This window comes from Mesocricetus auratus, unplaced genomic scaffold (assembly GCF_017639785.1).
Source record: "Mesocricetus auratus isolate SY011 unplaced genomic scaffold, BCM_Maur_2.0 Super-Scaffold_100022, whole genome shotgun sequence".
Lineage (NCBI taxonomy): Eukaryota > Metazoa > Chordata > Mammalia > Rodentia > Cricetidae > Mesocricetus > Mesocricetus auratus.
This window is the reverse complement of record NW_024429203.1, coordinates 28,044,879-28,067,195: the sequence shown is the minus strand read 5'-3', so window position 1 is coordinate 28,067,195 and position 22,317 is coordinate 28,044,879. Positions and strand designations below refer to the sequence as shown.

Genomic DNA, 22,317 nt, shown 5'->3' with positions numbered 1-22,317 from the left:
TTGCTGAAAGTTCCTTTGCTTCTATCACACCACTTAGCAGAGCTTGTGTCCTTAGGGTGTTGTCATGGCTAAATCTGATGCCAAGCCTATGAAATGGCAAGGCAGTTACTAAGCACTCAACATTACTGTTTTTTTGCTGTTTCTCCTAAACAAGAGGAATTTTTCTCTTGGAATACAGCCCAGATAATCAGGCTTTGGGGGGCTTGTGGAGATTGATGATCCAGGGCACAGCTGCCTAGTTTCCCATCTGGAGAGGAAAGGTGATGCTTTCTGGGCCTTGGGATGGGCTGTGATCTTGGAACGCACCTACAATCGTGCAGAGTCACCACAAGGAAACGGCAATCCCCTAGCTCACCAGTAGTGACCGTAGAGACATGGTGGTTAAGATCATCTGCAGACTATAGTACAAAAAGCCCCAGCAGTCAACAGCTTAGTGTAAATCAAACAAAAGCATTGTGTCTGCATCCACAAGAGCAGGGCAGGGTGCGAGCAGAGGCTCTGATGCAGTAAGGGGCAGCGGGATGATGGATGAAGCAACTTCAAGAAGAGGATGGGATGTAGGAAGAGGATGTGGTACTACCTAAGGATTGATAGGAAGGAGGGGCGGGATCAAGCCCATGCTACCAGCTTTTCTGGCTCTGGGTGTGAGTCTGACTTTCCTCTTTTGGCCTATCCCTGCCCTAGATGGACCTCAGAGCATCGTCTCCCTGTGGCTCCCTTCCTCACGCTGTACACGCCTGGGGCAGCAAAACAGTGTTTAGAGGCGAGGTCACCACGATAACTCAGAAGGTAATGGTATGGCTGCTTAGCTTGGTGTCTTCATAAACTCCACTTCTCATCTCTAAATGGTTCCACTCCTCCCCCACATGACTGCAGTTCTCCACTTGACCTCTACCTGGGTGGCTGGCTTCCTCTCTCTGTCTCAGCTCAGCTCCAAGTCTCAGGGTGGAAGGTCATATGTGCCCATAACACAAAGTTCCAAAGTAATGTTATGGTCATGTGGATGGCCCTTTCCTTCCCTCTTCTTTTCTTGAGATGGGCTTGTTACACAGCCCTGGCTGGCTTGGAACTTGCTATGTTAGCCTCACACTTGCATCAGCCCTCTTGACTCTTCCTTCCAAGTGCCAGGATTGTGTGTGTGTGTGTGTGTGTGTGTGTGTGTGTATGTGTGTGTGTGTGTGTGTGTGTGTGTGTGTGTGTACTCCTAATGTCTGGGTACTAAGGATTGACCTCAACTGGGGGCCTCATGCACTCTACCAGCTGAGCTACATGCCTGTCAACCTCTACGGTGAACTTAAAAAAAAATGAACTTGGGTTCTCTATGGCTCCACCTGGAGGTAAAAGGGGGTAAAAGAGAGAGCCCCAGCAGTCATCCTGCTCCCTGCTCTGGAAGTAACCTGGGCAGTGTTAAGATGGGAACATAATCTATTCTTATTGAGGTCTTCCCTGACCCATACAGGTCACTGAGGATGGGTCACCTAGGTCTTCTCCCATAGAAGATACTGTATTTTCTCTCTACCAGCTTCCTGCTCCATTGGTGTAGCAGAGCTACAGACATGTAGTAAACAGGAAAGGACCCTCAGAAACACAAACACCCAGGCACTAGCCCCCTGCCACTGCTGACATTGTCCCTGCTCTTTCTCCACCACCTGCCACTGAGCAGAAACAGCTTTTGCATAGACCCTTGGGTACTACCCTAAATGTCTGGTTTCACACAGGTTTTCCTTTTCTACCTAAAGAGAAAAGATTAAATGAAAAACTAAATCTGCCCACATTAAGCTGCTTCCAAACACACTGCACAGAACAGATGGCATAAGATTCAATCAGGAGTCTGGGCTGTCACCCACCCAGGCAAACCACCTCCTCAGGTGAGTCCAGGGCACAGGAATGGCCTCCTGGGACAGGAGGGGAGAACTACCAGGAAAGGCAAAGCCCAAAGTTTCTCTGTGCAGATAGATTCTGAAGCCACAGATACAGACTGTGTCCTTGCACTCAGGAGGACAGTGAACCATTTGGCGCGGGGAAGACTGGGTAGCAGCTGAAGGAAACCATGTTGTCTCTGGTGACAAAGATGGTCTAAGAATGGGCTCCAGGTATGTGGGGACTCTGGAAATGTCAGGGAAAGGAAATGGGGAGGGGAAACTCTGAGTGCTTCCTTCACAAACCCACCAAGAGGAGCAGGGGCGGGGCCTTTTTGTAGAAATAGAGCCTGGGATACCCCTTCTGCTATGTGTTTTTGGGTACCACTCCTCCCATCCCTTTGCTCCCAAATGCTTAAGGGGGGAGAGGGTGGAGCCCAGCCCTCCCCCTGCCCACTCTAGCTGTCAATCTGCTGTCTGGAAGAAAGACTTGAAGCCTCCTGACAATTGTGGGCAACTCTCTCCTGCCCCGCCTCCCGCCCATGCCCTGCCCTCTTCCCCTCTTCTTTCTGACAGGGTTCTTCTCTGATTGCTCTGGGGCTTGTCTCCCCACCCCACTTTCACGGCCTCCCTTCCCCTTTCTCTTCTCTTCTCTTCTCTTCTCTTCTCTTCTCTTCTCTTCTCTTCTCTTCTCTTCTCTTCTCTTCTCTTCTCTCTCTCTCTCTCTCTCTCTCTCTCTCTCTCTCTCTCTCTCTCTCTCTCTCTCTCTCTCTCTCTCTCTCTCTCTCTCTCTCTCTCTCTCTCTCTCTCTCTCTCTCTCTCTCTCTCTCTCTCTCTCTCTCTCTCTCTCTCTCTCTCTCTCTCTCTCTCTCTCTGTGTGTCTTTTTATCTCTAGGTTTCAGAGCTGGTAAACTCAAGAATGCCCGCATGAGACTTCTGATGATAAAACACACTTTGATTCTCCCAGTCAGGTCAACATTATCCATCCTTAGGCTGAGAGCATGGTGTGTGTGGGTGGGGGTGGGGTGGGGAGGATGATTATTAGGGTATCTGCAGCAGAGAGTTTCCTAGGGTTTCTGGACACGGTGGGGTTTGATCCACCCCAGGAAATAACCACCAAGTTATTGGTGGCCCTTAGCTCCCCTAGGGAACCTGCTTAGCTTACCTTCTGGCACCAGGGTGCTCCTGGGGACAAGAGACTTTCCCAAGGTTTAGCACTACATTCAAGTTCAGCAAGAAGATCCAAGTCCATAATTAAATGCTAAGGGCAAGTTAAGTGCTCCAAACTTTGGTGCTAAAAATATTATATTTAGCATGCAAATTATGCCCTGACAGCTCCCCAAAGCCTGAGCCCGTGGGTGCCACTACCTTGTTTGTCATTATCCCTGATTTTTAAGGTGCCAGGAACATCCTCTTTCATTGGGCTGATTTCTAGTTCTCTTCTAAGGAGTCAGGTTTCCGTTATCAGGGCAGTACCAGCCTAACCCTGAAAGTTTGAAGCTGTGAACAAGCCTGGAAGTGAGAAGAGGGACATTTGTCCAGGCCACTGCATTCAGACATTCCCTGCCTCACACTACCCGTGGCAGAGAATGGACAAGGAACAGATAGATATGAGCAAAGCCAACACCTCAGGGTGGTTAAGATTGGTCCTTCAGAGGTACCAGGACCCAGGGAGTTGGGGATAGCTGGAGTCCCTCTTATCGTTGTCCACTTTATGCTATATCTAAATGTTGAAGATAGTGTTGATGACGTTCCAGGCCACCCAAGGGCCAATGGGAATGACTCTTGTCAACGTTTTATTGGTTTGGTGCATGTATAGTGATGTTACAGAGTTGGAGCCCAGGGCCCTCCAAGCTGCAGCTTCCCCTCCCCCTTCAGGGCTGGACTATGCCAGGTCCAATCGTGGCAGTGGCCTCCTACCCACAGTCCCCTCTAAGGCAGAGGCACTGGAAAGGAAGAGAAATCGGAAAGAGATCAGCAGGGAAGTGGCAGGAGGCTACCCACTTCCCCCAAAGAGTTCCAAGTTACCACCTCCAACTGGAGCCCCAACATGGGTCCGAGGCCTGGCTTCCCAGGCTGGTCAGTGTTTGCTGTGAGGAATGGATCTGTTCAAGACTTGTCAGGGGGTGGCAGGGTGGGTTGAAGGGTAGAGGGATATCAGCTACTTTTTCTCGTTACGGCCCTTGAGGATTGGAGTTGTTCCCCTCAAAGGGTACAGAAACCACATGGGGTGCTATAAAGGGCAGGGCACAGTGGTATTCACTGCTATGAAACGGGGTTCACAGCGGAGTTGCAGTGTAAGACAGATTTTCAGCCTCAATTTCTCTGGGGTCTGTGGAGCTGTCTGGTATTTATGCGTGTCTCCTAACACTAGTGTTGCCTGGGGGCCTTGGCGTGTTCCCTGCTTTCCTGTGTACTCCCTGTGAAGTCTCAACTGTCCTTCCCTCCCATCACCTGATCCAACAGAGGCAATCAAGGGCCAGGTCATGCCGACAATGAGGGTGTGCTCGGCACTGAGCTGGATTCTGGCCTCAGCGACTCTGGTGCCCCCAAGAAAGGTCAAGGAAGGCCACTGCATATTTGGTGCCATGGGATCTGGATGCGAGAGGGGCACTCTGTGAGCTGCCCTGAGCCATGGGTCAAACCCCAGAGTTGGTAGGATACCAATCTCTCTGGCCCTACCCTGGCAGGATGAGGGTGTGTGGGCAGAGAGGGGCACCGAGCCAAGCTAACACTGCAGGGTCTGCAGGTTCAAGGGAAGCCCAGGTCCATCTGGAACTTTCTGCCCACAGCTTGCTGGGATGAGGTGTGGCCTGCCTAGGCAGGGAGGTGGGAAGCAGCTGCTGTGCAGGCGAGGGGCAGACTCAGCAGTGCAGGATCTTCATGAAGGCCTTGCGGAACTCGATGTTGAAGGTGGTGTAGATGATGGGGTTCACGGCACTGTTGACATAGCCCAGCCACGTGAAGGCGCTGTAGAGGACTGGTGGGATGTTGCAGTCACAGTGTATGTTCAGGATGTGCGTGATGAAGAAGGGCAGCCAGCAGATGATGAACACACCTGGGAAGAGGACAAGGTCAGGTGGCCCCAGGCCAAGGAGAGCGTGGCCTGGGTGAGCCCTGCTCCCTGTACACCTGTCTGCTCGGCCACAGGCTTCCCTGGGGGCACCAAGACTTCTAACTGCATGTGGTAGCCTCAGGATCACAGCAAAAGGAGCCCTGGTCTCAGATCTAAGCATCCTACGTCTGACACTAATCTGTAGAGAAGGGTCCGGGCACCTTCCTCGGCCTCATTTTCAAAACAAGTATTTCAAAACAAGTGGGGAATGTTAGCCTTCTTATTCTAGTCAATTTCTACAAATGGACAAATAGGCTACTTCCCAGTTACCACTGGGGACAATGTTATCCTCAAGCTGGTGACACTGGAAAGAATTGGTTCTCAGCAGTGTGGGACTACAATTTAGGAAAAGAGAGAGTTAAATACCCATCTTATTTAGTTTTCATGATCGTCCCTTGAATTCAACGGGAAACTAAAGTGCATGTTGGTTCTACAATGTCCCTGGGGCCACTTTGCTTTTACAACTGGTATCTGATCCCCGTCTGTCTAGGTCCCTCAAATGGCAAGGCTCTTGCTCCAGCCTTTCCCAAGATTGCTCAATGTTGGTAGACATTTATCAGTCCTACCAAAACACCATGGGCCTCAGGACTACTTACTCCAGTTAGACACTCAATGTGTAGGAGGATGTTTTAGGGACAAACCTACCCTGCCATATCCCAGATAAGTAGAAAATAATCCTTTGCCCTTTTGGGGCCTATGCATCTGAGCAAGAAGGCATAAGAACCTGACCACTCATTTGCCAGGATTTCCAGACTATCAGCTGGGATCCCAGTGCCACACGGATGGCAAATTTATACCCTACCCTCCTTTCCCCAGCTGTCTCTATCAATGTACTTAATTCCTAGGTTTTGTCTTTCATTACACAATTTCCTAGAAGTTAAAAAATGTGTGTGTGTGTGTGTGTGTGTGTGTGTGTGTGTGTGTGTGTGTGTGTGTGTGAGCATCCATGTAACACATGGAGATCAGAGGACAACTTGTGGGGGAACTAATTCTCTCAGACCACTATATGTGATTAAGGGATTGAACTCAGGTTGTTAGGCTTGGTGGTGGAGTGCCTTTACCAGCTGAGCTGTCCCTCAAGCCCATGGAGGCTAGAGTCACCTCTCAAGGGCCCATCTTACTTTTCACAGTTTTATCCCATTGGGGACTTGGTTGAGTGAAAGTGCATGTTTCCAAATTACTCATCAATAGTAATAGTAACAAAACACACAATAACTCACATGTGTGATGCTTTCCCAACCATGTGCTATCCTGACTATAACAACAAACCTGAGAGGCATCTTACTTCACAGACTGGGGGACCAGAAGGAGAAGACAGCAACCTGGGACACAGGCTATGGTACCTCACCATAGACTAGTGAAGCTCAGACAGTGTAGTCAAACTGCCTGAGTTGACTATGGTCAAGTTGTGTAACTATAAAAAGTCTTGGTTTGCCCTTCTGCACAGGCAAAATAGGAGATTCTACTGACTATTGACTGTTGGAATGCAAGGAAGTACCCAGTTCATGACCTTCCAGCCATGGTCATCAAGGCAGAGTCTGGGACCTGCATGTATTGCCCTTTCCCCAGCCAAGGCTGGACATGGCATGGCTGTTGCCATCAGCCAGATCTGACTCACCAAGAACAATGGCAAGCATCTGGGTAGCTTTCTTCTCCTTCTGCTGGGAGAGCTTCCTACGGCTCATTGTCTTAAGGGAGGTCCGGGTTTTGCCATTGGGCATGGTCTGGATCTCAAAGATCTTGGCAATCTTGGGGTTGGCAATCTTGGCATGCCCATTTTTCTCTGGTTTGGCAGGACTGTCAGGGTTGCTGTGGAGGCCATGATGGGATGCATCAGGGAGAGTTAGCTGGTGGTGACTGGGAGGGATGGGGCTGTACCGGGTCCTCTCTGGTGGACTGGTGCTTGACAGCATCTCCATCTCCAGCTCCTGAGCTCGGCGTGCAGCGTCCTGGGATGGAGGCAGAGAACTTAGGATGAGGCCCTGAGCAGAAGCCACCAAGTCTCCTTGGTTCTCCTACCACTCTGCACACTCCAGCAAACAACAGAGTGACTGCCAGGAAAATAAAGAAGGCCGTTTCTGGGAGGCAGGGACCATCTAAATACAGAGCTCAAACCTAGGACAGTCACTCCTGGCCTACTTCCCAGGGAAATCCTTGCGAAACCTCAATACCCTAGAAACACTTGAGTGCTAGTACCCAAGCACTTCTCTTTTTTATAACCTGAGTGACACTTTATGGGTTCTAACTAAGGGCCAGACACCATTCTGCCTGCTAAGATAAGCCCCTGACTGACATTTAGTCTTGACTTATAAGAACTCAGTTTTGATGACATGAAAATCATGTTCCTCATCACCCCTAGCAGGTTGGAGTACAGACTCCTGGCACCAGCACGGGTATGTGGGATGAATAGACTGATCCAGAAGCCAAGGGCTGATCTGGAAGCTCCCCATATCTTCACTGCTAGGCTGACTTGGAAGGTCCAGCATAGACCCACACATGGTTTCCGAGTTCCTCTTTAGGCCTTCTTGTCCCGGACCTGGCTGGTCTCAGACCAGCCTCTGAAATACAGCCTATGTTCCCAGATGGTGAAAACGTGCTGCTGCCTTAAAAATAACCTGAAGTCTGTCTTAGCATCTGCCTCACATATAGCTCATTGAAGTCCTATCCTTGGAATGCAGGCAAATTGTGGGGACCCTGCTATCTAAGAGACATATTGATGGACTTTACATATAGTCCTCTGTGGTTTCCCTGTGCAGCTGGAGGATGAAGGGCCAACTTCTTGGACTCTGGTGCCAGGTAGTACCAGGAAGAGCTAAGGTATGCTATGAACCTGCACTTGTAAGTTCTACTTTCAGAGTATGCTTCTTGTCCACCCCAGATACTCCTCCCTCACCCCACTCCAGCTGCCAGCTCCCAGATCCAGTGTTGCCCATCCAGAAGGTGGCACATGCTGAATGGAACAGTGTGGATTCAGAAGTCACATAGATCTGGGCTCCAGTGCATGCCCAACACTAACTGTTCAGACTTGTGCGCTACCTGTACTCCATGAGCCTTGGCTCTTCTGTGAGCTAAAGACTAATAAGATTTACTTCCCGGGGTCACATGAGGATTTGATGAGATGGCAGAAAGCATGGCAGGTGTTTGAGAAGTAAAAATAGCCTCTATTGTCACTTTTACTAGGTTACATGGGTCGGTCATTTCTCCCAAAAAGCTTCTATGTATCCGCGCCTTGCAGAATTGAGGTACCCATGCTCCTAAGTATGCAAAGTGAGTGTGCGCTCAGTGGATGCAAAGAAGGGGTGCCAGGAGACACTTTTCCCTTAAAATAGCTAGCTAGTGAGGTCCTAGGATGAGGGCTTGTGGGCTCCACTGGGGGCAGAAAGTTGGCATTGAGTTCCTGACCTGAACACTTACCATTCTCCTCCTGTTCACTGGGAAACTCCCATTAGACTTCATGATAACGGTGCAGAGTTTCATGTCCTCAGGGTGAGTACAGTTGCCCTGTGGAGTGAGCCAGCACATGGGTCACACAAGACAGTGGGGAGCAGAGGTGGTAAGGGGACAGAAACCCAAGACAAGGGAGTCCGTGGCGAACTCAAACTCGGGGCAGAGGTCCAGCAATTAGAAGAATGTGGCCACAGGAGACAGCTGGGGCAAAAGTGAAGGTTGGTACTGTGATGAGAGGAGGTGGGCAAGGGGCAGGGCCAAAGGCCCTCATTCTTTGTGGGAGACCTGCTCAGGATCATGCTAGGCACATGCTCACATCCTTTCTCACATCAAATCTTCAGGACCACCCTGTGAAGTGTACACGACTCCCACTTAACAGACGAGGAAACCGAGGCTCACAGAAGCTAAGCAACACGCCCAAGGACACACATCAAAAACAAGTGATGTCACCAGGATTTGGGCCTGATGCATCCAATCAAAACAAGTGATGTCACCAGGATTTGGGCCTGACGCATCTAACCCCCATAAGTTCTTGTTCTTTCTGTACCCACACAGTGTCTTCATTGCAGAGTGCTGAGTGGAAGACAGAGGTTATATGATACTTTAAAGAGCAGGAAAAGAATGGAGGGGCAGAGGAGAGAAATAGGAAAGAGGAGGGAAGGGTGTGCATGCAGGCAAGGGCAGAGCATAGCAGGTAAAAAGAATAGTATGGAGAAGATGGGGGAAGGGAAAAGGACGTATAGACGTCAGAATGAGAAAAGTAAAACTACATGAGGAGGAAGAGAGAAACTAAGGACCAGACCAGGCAAGAACTGCTTTGTGCAGCCACAAAAGTCTTCACATAGACAATTCTAGTTAGCTCCCACCATGAACCCCAGCCTCTCTTTCTAAAGATTCTGTCACTCAACTGAGGTCCACGCCATCACTCAGCCCCACCAGCTCCTCCAGTCTAGACTTCCACCTTGCTGTTAGGTCTCAGACCCCCCCCCACCCAAGTGTAGTATTAGCTCTCTAGGTAACGGTTAGGTAGGGACCCTTGTTGGAGCTGAGGTCTGAGGACCTTGAGGGGGGTCTTCAGGTTGGCTCTGAAAGCTCGGCTGCTGCGCTTGGTGTTGACTCTCTTGCGGCGCTTGCGGAGGACGATGTAGATTTTGATATAGACCAGCAGGGTGACGATGAAGGGCACGTAGAACGAGACGATGGAGGAGTAGACCACGAAGGCAGGGTTGGCGATGATACACTCATTCTGGTCTGGAGGGGGGGAGAAACCCATATGGGCAATGTGTCAGCAGTCCTATCATGCTACAACCCCACCAGAGGACATCCATCCTCTTGTTGGGAACCAGAAGCAACTTTACAGACTAGGTACTGGTTGTTGCCTGGAAATGGTAGATGCAAATAAATGTTCAGTTTAAAAAAAAAACAGGCTATAAAATCCCCAACTGTTAGCAAGAAGTAAAGCTGCTACTACTGATTGCTTCCAAGTTTTGCATTCCTTTCCTCTAATTACTTGCTCATTAGTTTTGTCCTTTCTAAGCACACAGGAGAGCCATGATTCAGAAAAAAAATGACACAAGGAAACATTTTCAAAAGAGGAAGCCGTTACTTTAGCCTTCCTGTAGAATGGGGAAGGAGAGGCCCTGCCACACCATAATTTTGGTAACAGGATAATCTCACCTACTTACTGAACTAACTTACCTGTGTTTAATATGCATCCACTGTCCCTTCCAGGTAGGTCAGAAGTCTATTGATATCAAGCCCATTCTATATTAATTCAAGTATAATTAGTCTTTTGCCCATTTCTTGGAGTTACCGTGGCACCTGTATTCTGAACTACACACTTCTGGAGCTTCACTGTAACCTATGAACCACAGAGATACCTGTTTAGCTCTTGTCTCTCTGCTGAGGAGCAACCACATACTGCAAATGTTCTGTTCCTCTTTTGTCTGAGATGCTCCTGACTCTGCCTCACACAGGAAGGGTATTGAGATTGGATCAACTCCTATTTGCTTCTAGCCTTTTTACTCTAGGCAGCATGGGACACTTATTCATCCTCCAAATACCACTATTAGACATGGATAGAGTAACCTCTCTGCTAAACACAGGAGCCCGCACACACATGTGCAAGGCTGTCTGGCTTACTTCAACATATTAAATAAAATTAAAAATGGTTAGACCTCCTCCTCAGTCATTTTCCTCTGCTCCTCAGCAAGTCCCAATGTGCTTGGAGCCATTGTCTCCTCTCCTGCCTAATCTGGAACAACTCTGAGTTGGACAGGATCTGGGGGATGCATCCAGCCTCCTTGGAGATAAGAGTGGGCCAACATTGGGCTTCCACCCATATCTGATTCAGTCACTCAGTGTCCTAAATAGAGTGGAGAGATGGAGCTATCTGAGCCCCAGGCAAAGGCCAGACTTGCCTGTATTGTTGAGTCCGAAGAGCAGTGGGCAGGAGATGGTGAAGGACAGGACCCAGACAATGGCGATCATGACAGTGACTCGGCGCTTGGAGCTATAGCGTGTGTTGTACAGCATGGGCATGGCCACAGCTGTGTACCTGCAAAGGCGGGGATCCTAAGTCTGGGTTACAGGCCAGAAGACTCCTCACTCTACAAAATGCATGCAGATGCCTCTTCTGCTTTGTTCTATGATGCCTGACGAATTCACTCACTAAACCTCCCCCTTGTCCCCACATTCAAACACACAACAAGCACTTAATGAGCAGCAGCTACTGGGTACTCCTGGGCTATTACCCTAATTAATTTCCCCACCCGGACTGCAGACTTTGCACATTTGATACCACACTCACTATACTGGACTGCAGAAGGTAGAAGAATTTGTTGACAACTGGTGGTTCTGTCCCTCAGGGCAAGGCTTTAGTCCCATTTAACAGTAAGAGGTAACAGGGGCAACCATTTTTAATCCCCCCTCATATTCTTCTACCAAGCTCTCCTCGCTCAATGACATCCGATCTTCCAGTAGCCCTGTGAGGGTGAAAGCAAGGCCTCTGGAAACCTTAGTGTTCTGTCAGCACACACGAGTGACAGGCTCTAAAGATACAGCGTGGAAAAGTGGACATGGCCTGGACCCCCTTGACTAGGACACAAAGTTCAAACTCAACACTGTGACTAAAGGGACAGGTATCATTTTCATGTCCTGAAAATAAATCATAGAGTTCAAACCCGTGAGCTCCAGTCAGAACCAACTCTTTCATACAAGTTACAATCTGGGTAGTCCATGGGGAGTGTGCATTATCCTAGCCAAACACACACACACACACACACACACACACACACACACACACACACACAGCCAGTAATTACAGCACCACAGACAGAGCCTGGTCTCAAGGAGAGGTGAGGCACTCAGCAGGAAAGGTGAGTGAGCAGGATCACCTCACCCCACCGGGTTACCCTCACCTGTCGATACTGATGGCACACAGGTTCAGGATGCTGGCTGTGCACATCATGACATCCAGAGTGACAAAGATGTCACAGTGAATCCTGCTGAACTTCCACTCGCCTACCACCTGGAGACAAAACAATGGCATAGATGGAAAGCAGGGTTGCAGACATGATTTACCAGTGGTTCATTACTAGGGAAGGTTGGGCAACAATCTCGGAGGACAGCCCCAGTAGTTGCATTAACGACATTTCTCCTTTCTGTAACAAAATACCTGGCAAGAGCAACGTAATAAAGGACTTCATTCTGGCTCGAAGTTTTAAGATACTGGCTAACACGATGGAAAAGGCACGGTGGTCGGAGCTTGAGGCATCTGGTGGTGTTGGGTCAAAGGTCAGGAAGCAGAGAAAGGTGAATGCTGGTGCTCATCTTGCTGTTTTATTTGTATTCAATCTATGTAATCCCCACCATGGGACAGCAACGCTCATATTTAGAGTGGGTCTTTCCACTGCAGGTAACTGAATGTTGGAAAGTCCCTCAGACTTGCCAGAGGTTTGCCTCCAAGGTGGTTCTAGATCCCATTTGGTTGACAGTCCCTATTATCCACCATATAAACCTTCCGAGTCAGCAGCTGAGCAGCAGTGGGGAGCAAGTAGTGCCTAGGAGGACTTGGGGCCTGTACCTCTGACCTCTCTCCTTTGTGCCAAGGATTTTGTGTCAGAAGAAGGATGACTTACCTCATCTGAGTGCCTCAACTTTGAGCCTTAATCTGTAAAATGCCTGCGTGATTATCTAGTGGTCTCCACGAGTCTTCAACAATTCTGTTTTTTTTTCTATTTAGCATCCATTCATCACAGAGACAACTAAAGTCACTCTACTCTCTGATTTTTTTTTACTCTACTCTCTGATTTTTTTTTACAGGCCTAGGGTGAAGTTGTTCCTCCCAGGCCTAGCTTGCTCTGCAAGTCTGGAGTGTCCCAACCATAGAGGAAACCTTTAGCTTTCTACTCACAGGAGAGAAGGGTGAGAAAGACTCACCCATGTACTGGAGTAGGGGAGCACCCACTGTGTACTCTCTAGCTCAGCAGGACCCCACACTAATTGTCATATTGCTCCTTGCCAGCACTGCCCTTTCTTCCCTTCCCAGACACAAAACCAAGCATTCCATGTTGGTGGGGATGGCTTTGCCACCACCTCCCATGGATGAAGCAGCAACTTCTCTGTGTATATCTTCTTGGGGTTCAAATGAACCTGTTCCTGCACTGTGGTAGCCAATGACTACTGGATATCCAGATGTAAAGCATGAACATGGCTTCCAAGATACAGAATTTATTTTCAAAAGACCGCTGGGCAGGGCACTATGCCCATCTGGTTCACATCAGCTTTGGAGTTCCTCCTGAGACTGGTATCTAGAATCTGCCTTTATGTCTCTGAGGATCCATATCTGAGATGCCAAAGACCTCTTCTCCATCTTTCCTGTCCCTTTTCTCTCCCACCCGCCATTCATCTTTTCTACAGACATCTATTTAGCATCTTAGGGTGTGCTACACTCTGGCCTAGACTTCTGGATACAGACGGGAATGGTCCAGACAGTGCCTGCCTTCAAGAATCTCTCAAACCCACTCCTATCCAGCTTGCCCAGATCCTGGGTGAAGAAGGAAAATGTTGTTTCTATTATCTCAGGAGCAGCTACTTGGGAGTGTTTAGGAGCAGTGATTCCTCTGTGCTGCAAGCTTTCTCAGTACTTTCTGTCTGGATGCATGTCCTCAGCCTCCTATTGAGACCTATCCATGCTATCTCAAGCAGACTGTATTGTCTAAGCCCCCATCAATTTTCTTATCCATGGCACAGAAATTCTTCAGGTCCCAGGTTCAAGGGGAGAGTAGGACAAAATGCACAATCAGTGTTGAATAAGTGATCGCATGACTCTGAAACCTCTTTGCAATCTCATCTGTTCTAGGAAAGGCTCATGGTGACTCTCTTTGTGAAGGATGTGAGAACCGTAAGTTCCCGGATAGGCAGGAGCTCTCTCCCTGCCCTCTCTCAGGAATCCCTCCCTCAGCTATCTAAATAGAAAGCAGTGGGGCCAAGAAAGCCTTTCCGCATCTTGACTCTTGAAGCACTCTGCCTCCCATTTAAAATAATGGTGAAAAATTATGAATGACATCTTCTTGAGGGACTGAGGCTCCCAGAGATCCCAATACAGTTGGTGTAGAGAACTGTCCCTACCCCCACAGTCTAATAGGGACATGGAGGCTGAAAGTCAACAGGACCCATGGACAGAGTTCTGAGCAGAACTTGTTTCACTCCAGAAAGAGGGCGCCTCTTTACCTGCACATGAAGAAGGGAGAGAAGGGAGAAGAGGGGAGGGAAGACCCTTTCTAAGTTGAGGGATTCTGGGTATCCGTCACTATTTCACCTTCATCAACCTTGTTATGTGGTGCGATATGGACCATTCTAAGCACTTTTTAATATAGGGGCTTGTTGATTTTCCAACAACCCTACAAGATGGGCTGTTGTTATTCCTAACTTACAAGCAAGGGAGCCAGGGTACATGAGGGTCATCTGTGCTCCTATTTCCTCCATCACTGTCCTGTGACCCCTTGAGGTGCAGGACCCTTTTTTGTAAGGGAGCAGGGGAAGATCAAGCCTGAGAATTAAGAGACATTTCAGGAAGAGTTCTGCACAGGGCTTAGAATAGGCAGAGTCTGGGGCCCTCACAAACAAGAGTGTCATGGAGGAACTGTAGTGGGAGCCTGTGATGGTTACCTCCGGTTGTCAACTTGATACAACCTAGGATCACCTGGCAAAAGAGTCTCACTGAGAACAGGGCTGGCCTGTGTCCACGCCTAAGAGGGTTTTGTTTTGTTTGAAGGGTTAATTGGGGATAGGATGACCCACCATGAACAGGGGTGGTTCTATTTCACGGGCAGGGCCCCAGACTATATAAGAGTGGAGAGAGCAAATTGAGTATTGAGCACACACACATTTATTTCTATCTGCTCTTCCCTGTGGATGAGATGTGGCCAGATGTTTCAAGTGCCTGCCTTGACTTGTTCCAGCAACAAGTAGCTTGGAATCATTAGCCAAAATAAACCCTGTCTGCTCTGAGCTGCTTTTTGTCAGAGTATTTTCTGGCAACAGAAGCAAAATGACAACAATATTCAATACCTAACCATCTTCCCAGATACCCAGGCTTGAGAATGCCTCCTGTCCTGGACAGGGCACTCCAGTTTCCTAGACAGAGAAAGCAGTGGCACCTCACTCATGCCCACTGAAATTCCCCAGTGCCCCATATCTGTTTGCTAGGCCTGGAGAGCATCCCCAGGGAGAAGGGACCCACTGTGGGACTTCTCTGCCAGCAGCTTCACTGGGAGGCTTGAGTCAAGATGAACAGCTTCTCCCCAAGCCTCTGGTTCCAGCTCCAGGAACTGAACATACAGCCATCAATTCTCAGTTTCTCCATCAGTGTCCACAATGTGTCAGCCACAGGGAGCTGCCTGCTCTTCCAGCTTGAGGGACAGCTGGAGTCTGTCCTGGGAGGTTGCACTGTCCTCCCTGGGAAACGCTTTACAGCACAGGCTGCCCATGGTTGGCCCTACCAGGATCCAGTTATTAGAATAAACCAGGAGGAGGAATTAAGGGCAGCACAGAACAGCAACTCCAGTTCCTGAGATGTGGAGAGTGCTGAAGAGTTTCAGGAGCACAATATTGTCACAATCCCTCCCTAGGATTTTCACCTGTTCATCCCACTTTAGTGCAATCTACTGAAGCAATCCCAGGGCAAGACAGATTTTCAGCTTAGACTCCCAGTTGTGTGAGTAGAGAAGAGACTGGTCTTCTCTGACCAGCTGGCCTATCACCTGCAACATGGTGACAGTGCTGCAAGGACCATATGGGACCACTCTGTGTATAAAACACTTACCAGGGGGCTTCGTTTAGAAAGCACACTGTGGATGACAAACATAATTACTATGACTGTCTATTCCATAAAGAGAAAAACTGAGTCCAGAGGAGAAAGACAGACTACCTGGGGGAAGTGGCAGAAACCGCTGGGGTTTAAGAATCCAGACTCAGGTACAAGGTCCTCCTAGAGCAAGACAGGGACCCAGACCTACCTCCAGGTAGACGACCCACGGCATGACCAGCGTGGCTACCAGAAGATCAGCTACAGCAAGGCTGACTATCAAGTAGTTGGTGGTGGTCTGCAAAGCCTTTTCCCGGGATACAGCCATGCACACCAGCACATTGCCAAAGACGATAATAAAGATGAGGAGGGTGAGCAGCATGGCATAGTAGTTGTAGTGGGGCCTGTCCGCCTTTCCTTCTGACCCATTGAAGGGCCGACTCCAGTTCTGCCTCTCCAGATCATCATCATACCAGGACAGGTTCAGTGGATCCATTGGGGCAGCGGGGCCACTGGGTGGCAGGGCTCTGGCCGGGAGAAATGAACACAGAGAGTGAACAGCAGCATTTTCCAGGCATGCTTCCCTCACCGGGGGTTCCCTGAAGAAAACCCGGGAACTAGCAGAGTAGAGAATTCTCCAGCCTAAGGTTTTTATGTTCATATTCAGTGACATTATAATGTTTGGACTTACTTCCATTTTTCTAGCAAATGTAATAGAATAAACAAGCTTCAAAAGGGATACTTGCCCATTCTTTCATTTGTTCAACCCACTCATATGCACAGTAAGCTAATTAATCATTAATTCTTGATGGTATTAACATTTATTAATCACTCTATAGGTGGATAGAAAATACAGGCAAGCAAAATACACATGGTTTTGTATCTGATACTCTAGAAGAAATAATAGCAATTGCACTCAGTGGCACAGGCCTGTAATTCCAGTTGCCCCCAAAACTGATGCTGAAAGACAGAGAATGCAAGGCTAACCTAGGCTACAGAGTGAGCTCCAAATCAGTCTGACAACTTAGTGAAAAACTCTATCCCAAAAATTCAAAGAACTAAAAGAACAGATGTTTTGGTATATTTAAGTAGTACATTATTTGTCTAGTATATACAAGGTCCCAGATCCAATCTTTAATCCTAAAAAGAAAGAAAGAAAACAATAGCCAATAATCAAGCAATAAAATTTGCCATGGTAGGGACTAGGAAATAGAATGAGGAGAGATACACATCCTAGTTCACGTATGTAAGCAAGGCTTTCTGATGGAAGTCTCATTCAACTAAGACCTCAAGGATATATAGGAATTAGACACGTAAAGAGCTTGAGATTATGGGAAGGGTCCAGACAGAAAGCCCCAGGTGCCATGTAAGAGGGCTTAACAAGATTTGAGAAAGCAGAAGCCTAGAGCATTTTGGCATGAGGTGAATCAGAGAAGCTGTGTAAGTGAGATCACAGAGGGCCTGAAAAGCCATCTAGACTTGACCTAAGGGCAGCAGAAACCACATGTTCAGGTGTGCCTTGCGGAGTGATGAATCTGAGCATAGAACATAGCGAATGGGCAAGGTCCACAGCAGAAGCAGGGTACCAGAAGGAAACTGTTGCAGGAATTCAAGCAAGAAACGACGAGGTTCCACAGAACACACCTTGTGATAGGCCTGCGATGAAGGAGGAGGAGCCTGCTAAGCAACTCAATGTTCATTCAGGGAGGACATAGCAAGCGATTCTGTTAAGCTAAAAATGTAGGGCATGGTAATGAGGTTGAGGAAAATTAAATAGAGGGACATTCCTAGGCCAAAATGACTGGGTCTTATCAGCTTGGGAGTCTGTGAAAACTCGGAAGTAAAGGAATGACAGCATTAAATCGGGCTGCTTAGGGTGGAAGAGAATGTAGAGTGAAGTTAGCTAGCCACAAACCCAGCAGAGGTGGCAGTCACTGAATGGAAGCAATGAAAGTAGACATAGACAGACCTTAGAATTAATGTCATGGAGCCTGGTGGTAGGTAAATGTGAACAGGAGAGGGACCGAGGCTAAGAAGGGAAAGAGACACCCATGGCAACTCATGGATTTCCCTAGGGCTGATAGTGATGCATTCACAGAGAAATTGTAGTGGGGGGGGTGGCTCAGGAGCAGACTTGAGTGGCACCTGGCTTGGCTTGGATTGTGGTATGACTGAAATGATGCACACATAACACAGTCTCCACAATGCTAACAAAACTGCTCCTATTTGATGGGATGCAGTGAAATGTATTGGCATTCCGAGGCATTCCACACCAAAGCACTATGACCTCCAGGACCTCCACCACCTAGATGCCCTTGAAAGCAACCGGTCAATGTCACTTGGGATGAAAATGGGGAATAAAGCAGATGGCTGGTCTCCTACTTTGCACCACCACTCTGAGATCCCTGGGGAAATGGAAATGCCTAATTCACTGTGGTGCAACATGGAGTGCAATCCTGCAGCAAGTTTCCCAATTCAAAGGCAGTGAAGCATCGTGTTTTATTGATGCTGTCCGTACTCAGCAAAGCAATGGATCCCTCCTCCCACGTGGAGCACACAGCAGGAAACCTGTATGTACATATTGATCAGGCAGTCGGGTTGCTTCTGACATTAATTTATTCAATCAGCATCTATTGAACCCACACTGGAGTCTAGAGGAACTCTTCACTCCTGTTTGCTTTCTTTCTCAGCACTGGGGGATTGAACTCTGCTTAAAACCTGTAAAGCAGCACTTCCGAGCCACCTTTAAGTTCTCTTTTTATTTTGAGACAGCCTTACTAAATCACTGGGGCTATCCTTAAACTCACTCCGTCATCCAGGAAGACTTTTAACTAGCAATCCTCCTGCCTCAGCCATCCCAGTCACCAGAATAACAGAACTGTACTTGTAGGTCTGCTGCTCTCCCAGATCTCTCGGTTGCCTTTAGTCCTTCTCCTTGTCTGGCCAGTGGTATTTGCTGTGAGTCTCAGTTTCCTGTAGCCCCTTCCTCGACCCGTTCTCACATCAGACCAGACCTGTGGTTCCACAGCACAGTGGTGAGCTAAGATGATGGGGGCATGCACTTACAGGCTTGAGAGTTTGCCAAGCGATTTCTAGATATGCTGTCCCAACCTCTAACAACTGTGCACAAGCTCTCACTATTATCCCTACTTCACACAGGAGTCAAGTATCCGGAAAACTCCCGTCTGAGCGTACACATGCTTCAAAGACTGACTTGGACTTCTTTCTTGGAATAGCCTGGACTGTTTGTCTCCCACCCTCCTCGGGGCTCCTGCTTCTCCGTTCCAGGTTTGTCCTACTTGTGTGTCTGCTTTCTCTCTGAGGTGTGGCCTTCTCAGGGTTGCACCACGTGTGGCTCCTGCTTCATTTTCATGGAGTAAATACATAAAAAGCACAAGGTTTGTTTTTTCTTGACTCTCTGCTCTGTGGACTGTAGGCACAAAGTGCTGAACAGATGCTTGCTGAACTGAATCAAAAGTTCCACGAATAGACCTGGGAAGAAAACCCCTGTGGCCCTGAAATGTGCTTGCTAACACCGGCCACTAGATTCACAAATGCTCAAAAGTAATACAGCCCAAGAGCATTACATGGTGACTCCAGTAATGTGCTGCATTGTGTTTCTCACATCTGCCTTGCAAAACTCAAATGCTAAAGCCCTAACCACATTATCTCAGAAGGTGATTGGAGACAGGACCCTTAAATGGGAAATTAATTTAAAATGAGGCCCCTAAGATAGGCCATATTCTAATGTGTCACATAGGAAGAGGAACTCTGGACATCAAAAGAGTTACCAGGGCTTCATGAATAGAAGAAAGACCACATGGGGTTGCATTGTGAAAGGAAAAATATTCCAAAATGAGGTAAAGTTTGTGTTTGCACCCTGACTGCAGGACAAACGTGTAAGTGAGGTGGCAGCTAGCCCGGAGGATTCTCCTTTCCCAGGTCACCTGCTCTAGCCAACTGCTGTAAGGCAAGCCACATTTCTTAGGTCCCATAGTGGAATGTGGACTTCAGTGTTGACTTAGGCAACACCAAGAAAGCAAAAGAATACCATTATACTCCAGCACATCCTAAAATGCTGTCAGTTATGAAAAGCATTCTGACTTTATAGACACTGAGATGGGAGGGAGGGAATTGTATCTTGGAATGGATTAGGCAGAGTACCTCTCTGGTACCTTCAGAAAGCCTGAGAAAACCTGGCAGGATCAGGCTCCGGCGTCCATCTGCCTCCTTCCTCTTTTCTTTCAGCCTTTGAATTGCAACTGTCGTTGGACCCCACAAAATATCAAGAGACACAAGAGCACCTAGAGTGTCCTCTCCCTCCCCATGCCCTTTCCCTCTGACCCTCTGGCTTTTTCGTCCTTCCCAGAGATTATCCCTGTGCGGTGGACAGCCAGAATGTCCATACAGAGGTATCTTTGGGTTCCTCCAGGTACCCTGCTGGTTGTAATAAAAATGTGGCCAGCATCTGCTCCGAGACTTGTCTGCAGAACATGAGAAGAAGGGTCACACAGCAGCCAGGACACTGGATTGGCCAGGAAAAGACCAAAGTTTTTGTTCTTTTCTTTTTTTTCCTGAGAATTGCCCTGAGTGAATTATTCTTCCAGTCATAAGTATTTTCAGATGAATGTGGTCACATGTCAGAACACAGATTTTGGTTAGCGTTTTAAAAATACAAAGGAATGGCTCACCGGCCTCCAAGTGCAACCCTCATTTACTTATAGGTGGCTCCTACCTCCTGCAAAAATATAAAAACTCCCTATTCACAGCTCCCAGTCAATGAGCACTTACTGACCAACAAATGCAAACATGGTTATGGCCAATCTTAGATCAACAGCCATAGCCACGGGACTATGTATCCTGGGACACAGATGAGTGACCTAATACTGAGATGCTAGGCTCATTCAAGGAGTGTCTTGGTCAGACTCCCTAAAGTACTGCTCCCTACCTACCTCAGAGGCTTTCTTTCTCAGGTGATCCCACGACAGATGGGGTCATAGGAAGGCCTTTAATGTAGGCGGCCTCCATGCCTCAGGCGACCGAAGTGACAGAAACAACTGCCCCTTATATATTCCCAGTATTCACTGTTTCTGCCCTAGTTTAGAAGGGCAAAGGTCAACTAAAAGATATTCCAGAGCCATCTATTCTGATGCCCTAGAAGTGTCCCTCAAACACCCAGCCCAGCTCCAGTCTGCATTAGCACTGGCCTCTTCAGGAGCCTAGAGCAGATGTCGGGAATGAGCCGGGTGTGTGGAAGCAGCAAGCCAAGAAGATGGAGTCACAGTAGCCAAGCTCAGCGGCTCCTGACATTGGGCCTCATGAAGGCCTACTTCCTGTGTATTCCCTAATTTGGAAATGAGCCATCTTTCTCACAGAGAAGCCTAGACACAGGTTGGTGCTAAACTGAACCCCAGACAGCCTAGGCTGCCACCCTGCAGAGACCACCCCTGCTGAGCCAAGAGCAGGAGCACGCAGAGCATGGGGAGGCTGGGAAGGGAGCAGAGACTATGGTATAGAGTGTCCCCGCCCCCGTGGTCCCCTCCTCCCAGTCACGAACCCCAGAGACAGGCAAGGTCCCAGTCTGTCAACAGAATCCGGCTCCTCACAAGCAGATAGGGAGAAAAAAGGGTGCTTTGAGGTGCCATAGTTCAAGGATGACTCCCAAATGAGGCATTTTCTCAGGGAAGGAACCTGAGGGAGGGCGGCGATCAAATGCGGTCCCCAGACGGCTGGGGTGAGGCCAAAGGGCTCCATCTGCTGGGGCAGCTGGGGTCACCAGAGCAAAGTTGGTTGGTTTCTGGGAGTGGTATCACCCTTTTGTGCCCCACTGCTGCCTCTGTGTCTTCTCAGGTCTGCTCCATGGAACACAGGGCTGGCAGGCAGGCGCAGGGAGAGAGAGCAGCTTCAGCCCTGCTTCGTGAACCCCAGCAGCCTGTTTCCTGTGCTCCACTCCTCTTGAGCTGCCTCCTCTGAAGTTTGGCACTTGAAGGAATCTAATTGTCTAATTAAAATTTAACAATCCCTTATCAGGCTCGATGGCGGGTGAGACACTGCTGTCTTAAACACATCAATTTTTCCCCCTTCTTTTCTAAGACTTTAAGCATTTCAATGAAAAAGTAAAGGTGGTGGTGGTGAGGGGAAGCATTTCTCATTTACATGTCAAAAGCAGTTTGGCGGAGTGATTTGCTGGATGGGGATTGGGGGTGAGCAGGTAGGGAGCTCCTCTCCAGGGCCCCCTGGCAACCCAAGCCACCACCTCCCTCCTCTAGGTGGGGGGCCAGGCTGTGTTCATGAGTGGCTCTTTGTCCAGACTCTCTGGAGGCTCCCGGAAGGCAGAGTGGGCCTGGGGGTGGGAGAGGAGGAGATGCTCCCATCACGTGACAGCTCCTTATGTGTTCTTGACCAGGAGGCAGCTTCAGCTTGGGTGGGGGATGGACAGATCTCTCACTAAGAGTTCTAGGTGGAACACCTACCAGGAATCTATTACCAGGCATCTTCCACAGAGACTCCAAGAGCCAGGAGTGGTGGACAGAGACATTAGCGTTATCTTAATGTCAAGGTTTCTTAAATCCTGGGCTGAGGGAGGG

At 48.6% G+C, this 22,317-nt stretch overlaps 1 protein-coding gene across 1 annotated transcript in view; it reads right to left on the bottom strand.

Moving 5' to 3' along the window:
- Window positions 1-3,638: 3,638 nt before the first annotated feature.
- The window catches only part of Drd2 (dopamine receptor D2), a 61,325-nt gene continuing 42,646 nt past the window's right edge, over window positions 3,639-22,317 (bottom strand). Inside the window, exons 2-8 of the mRNA XM_005069495.3 lie at window positions 15,942-16,257; window positions 11,841-11,950; window positions 10,842-10,978; window positions 9,482-9,672; window positions 8,389-8,475; window positions 6,593-6,923; window positions 3,639-4,917 (exon numbers count right to left, since the gene is read on the bottom strand). Coding sequence (XP_005069552.1) covers window positions 4,724-4,917; window positions 6,593-6,923; window positions 8,389-8,475; window positions 9,482-9,672; window positions 10,842-10,978; window positions 11,841-11,950; window positions 15,942-16,226 — 1,335 coding nt within the window. The 5' untranslated portion in view covers window positions 16,227-16,257 and the 3' untranslated portion in view covers window positions 3,639-4,723. The remainder of the gene's footprint in view (window positions 4,918-6,592; window positions 6,924-8,388; window positions 8,476-9,481; window positions 9,673-10,841; window positions 10,979-11,840; window positions 11,951-15,941; window positions 16,258-22,317) is intronic.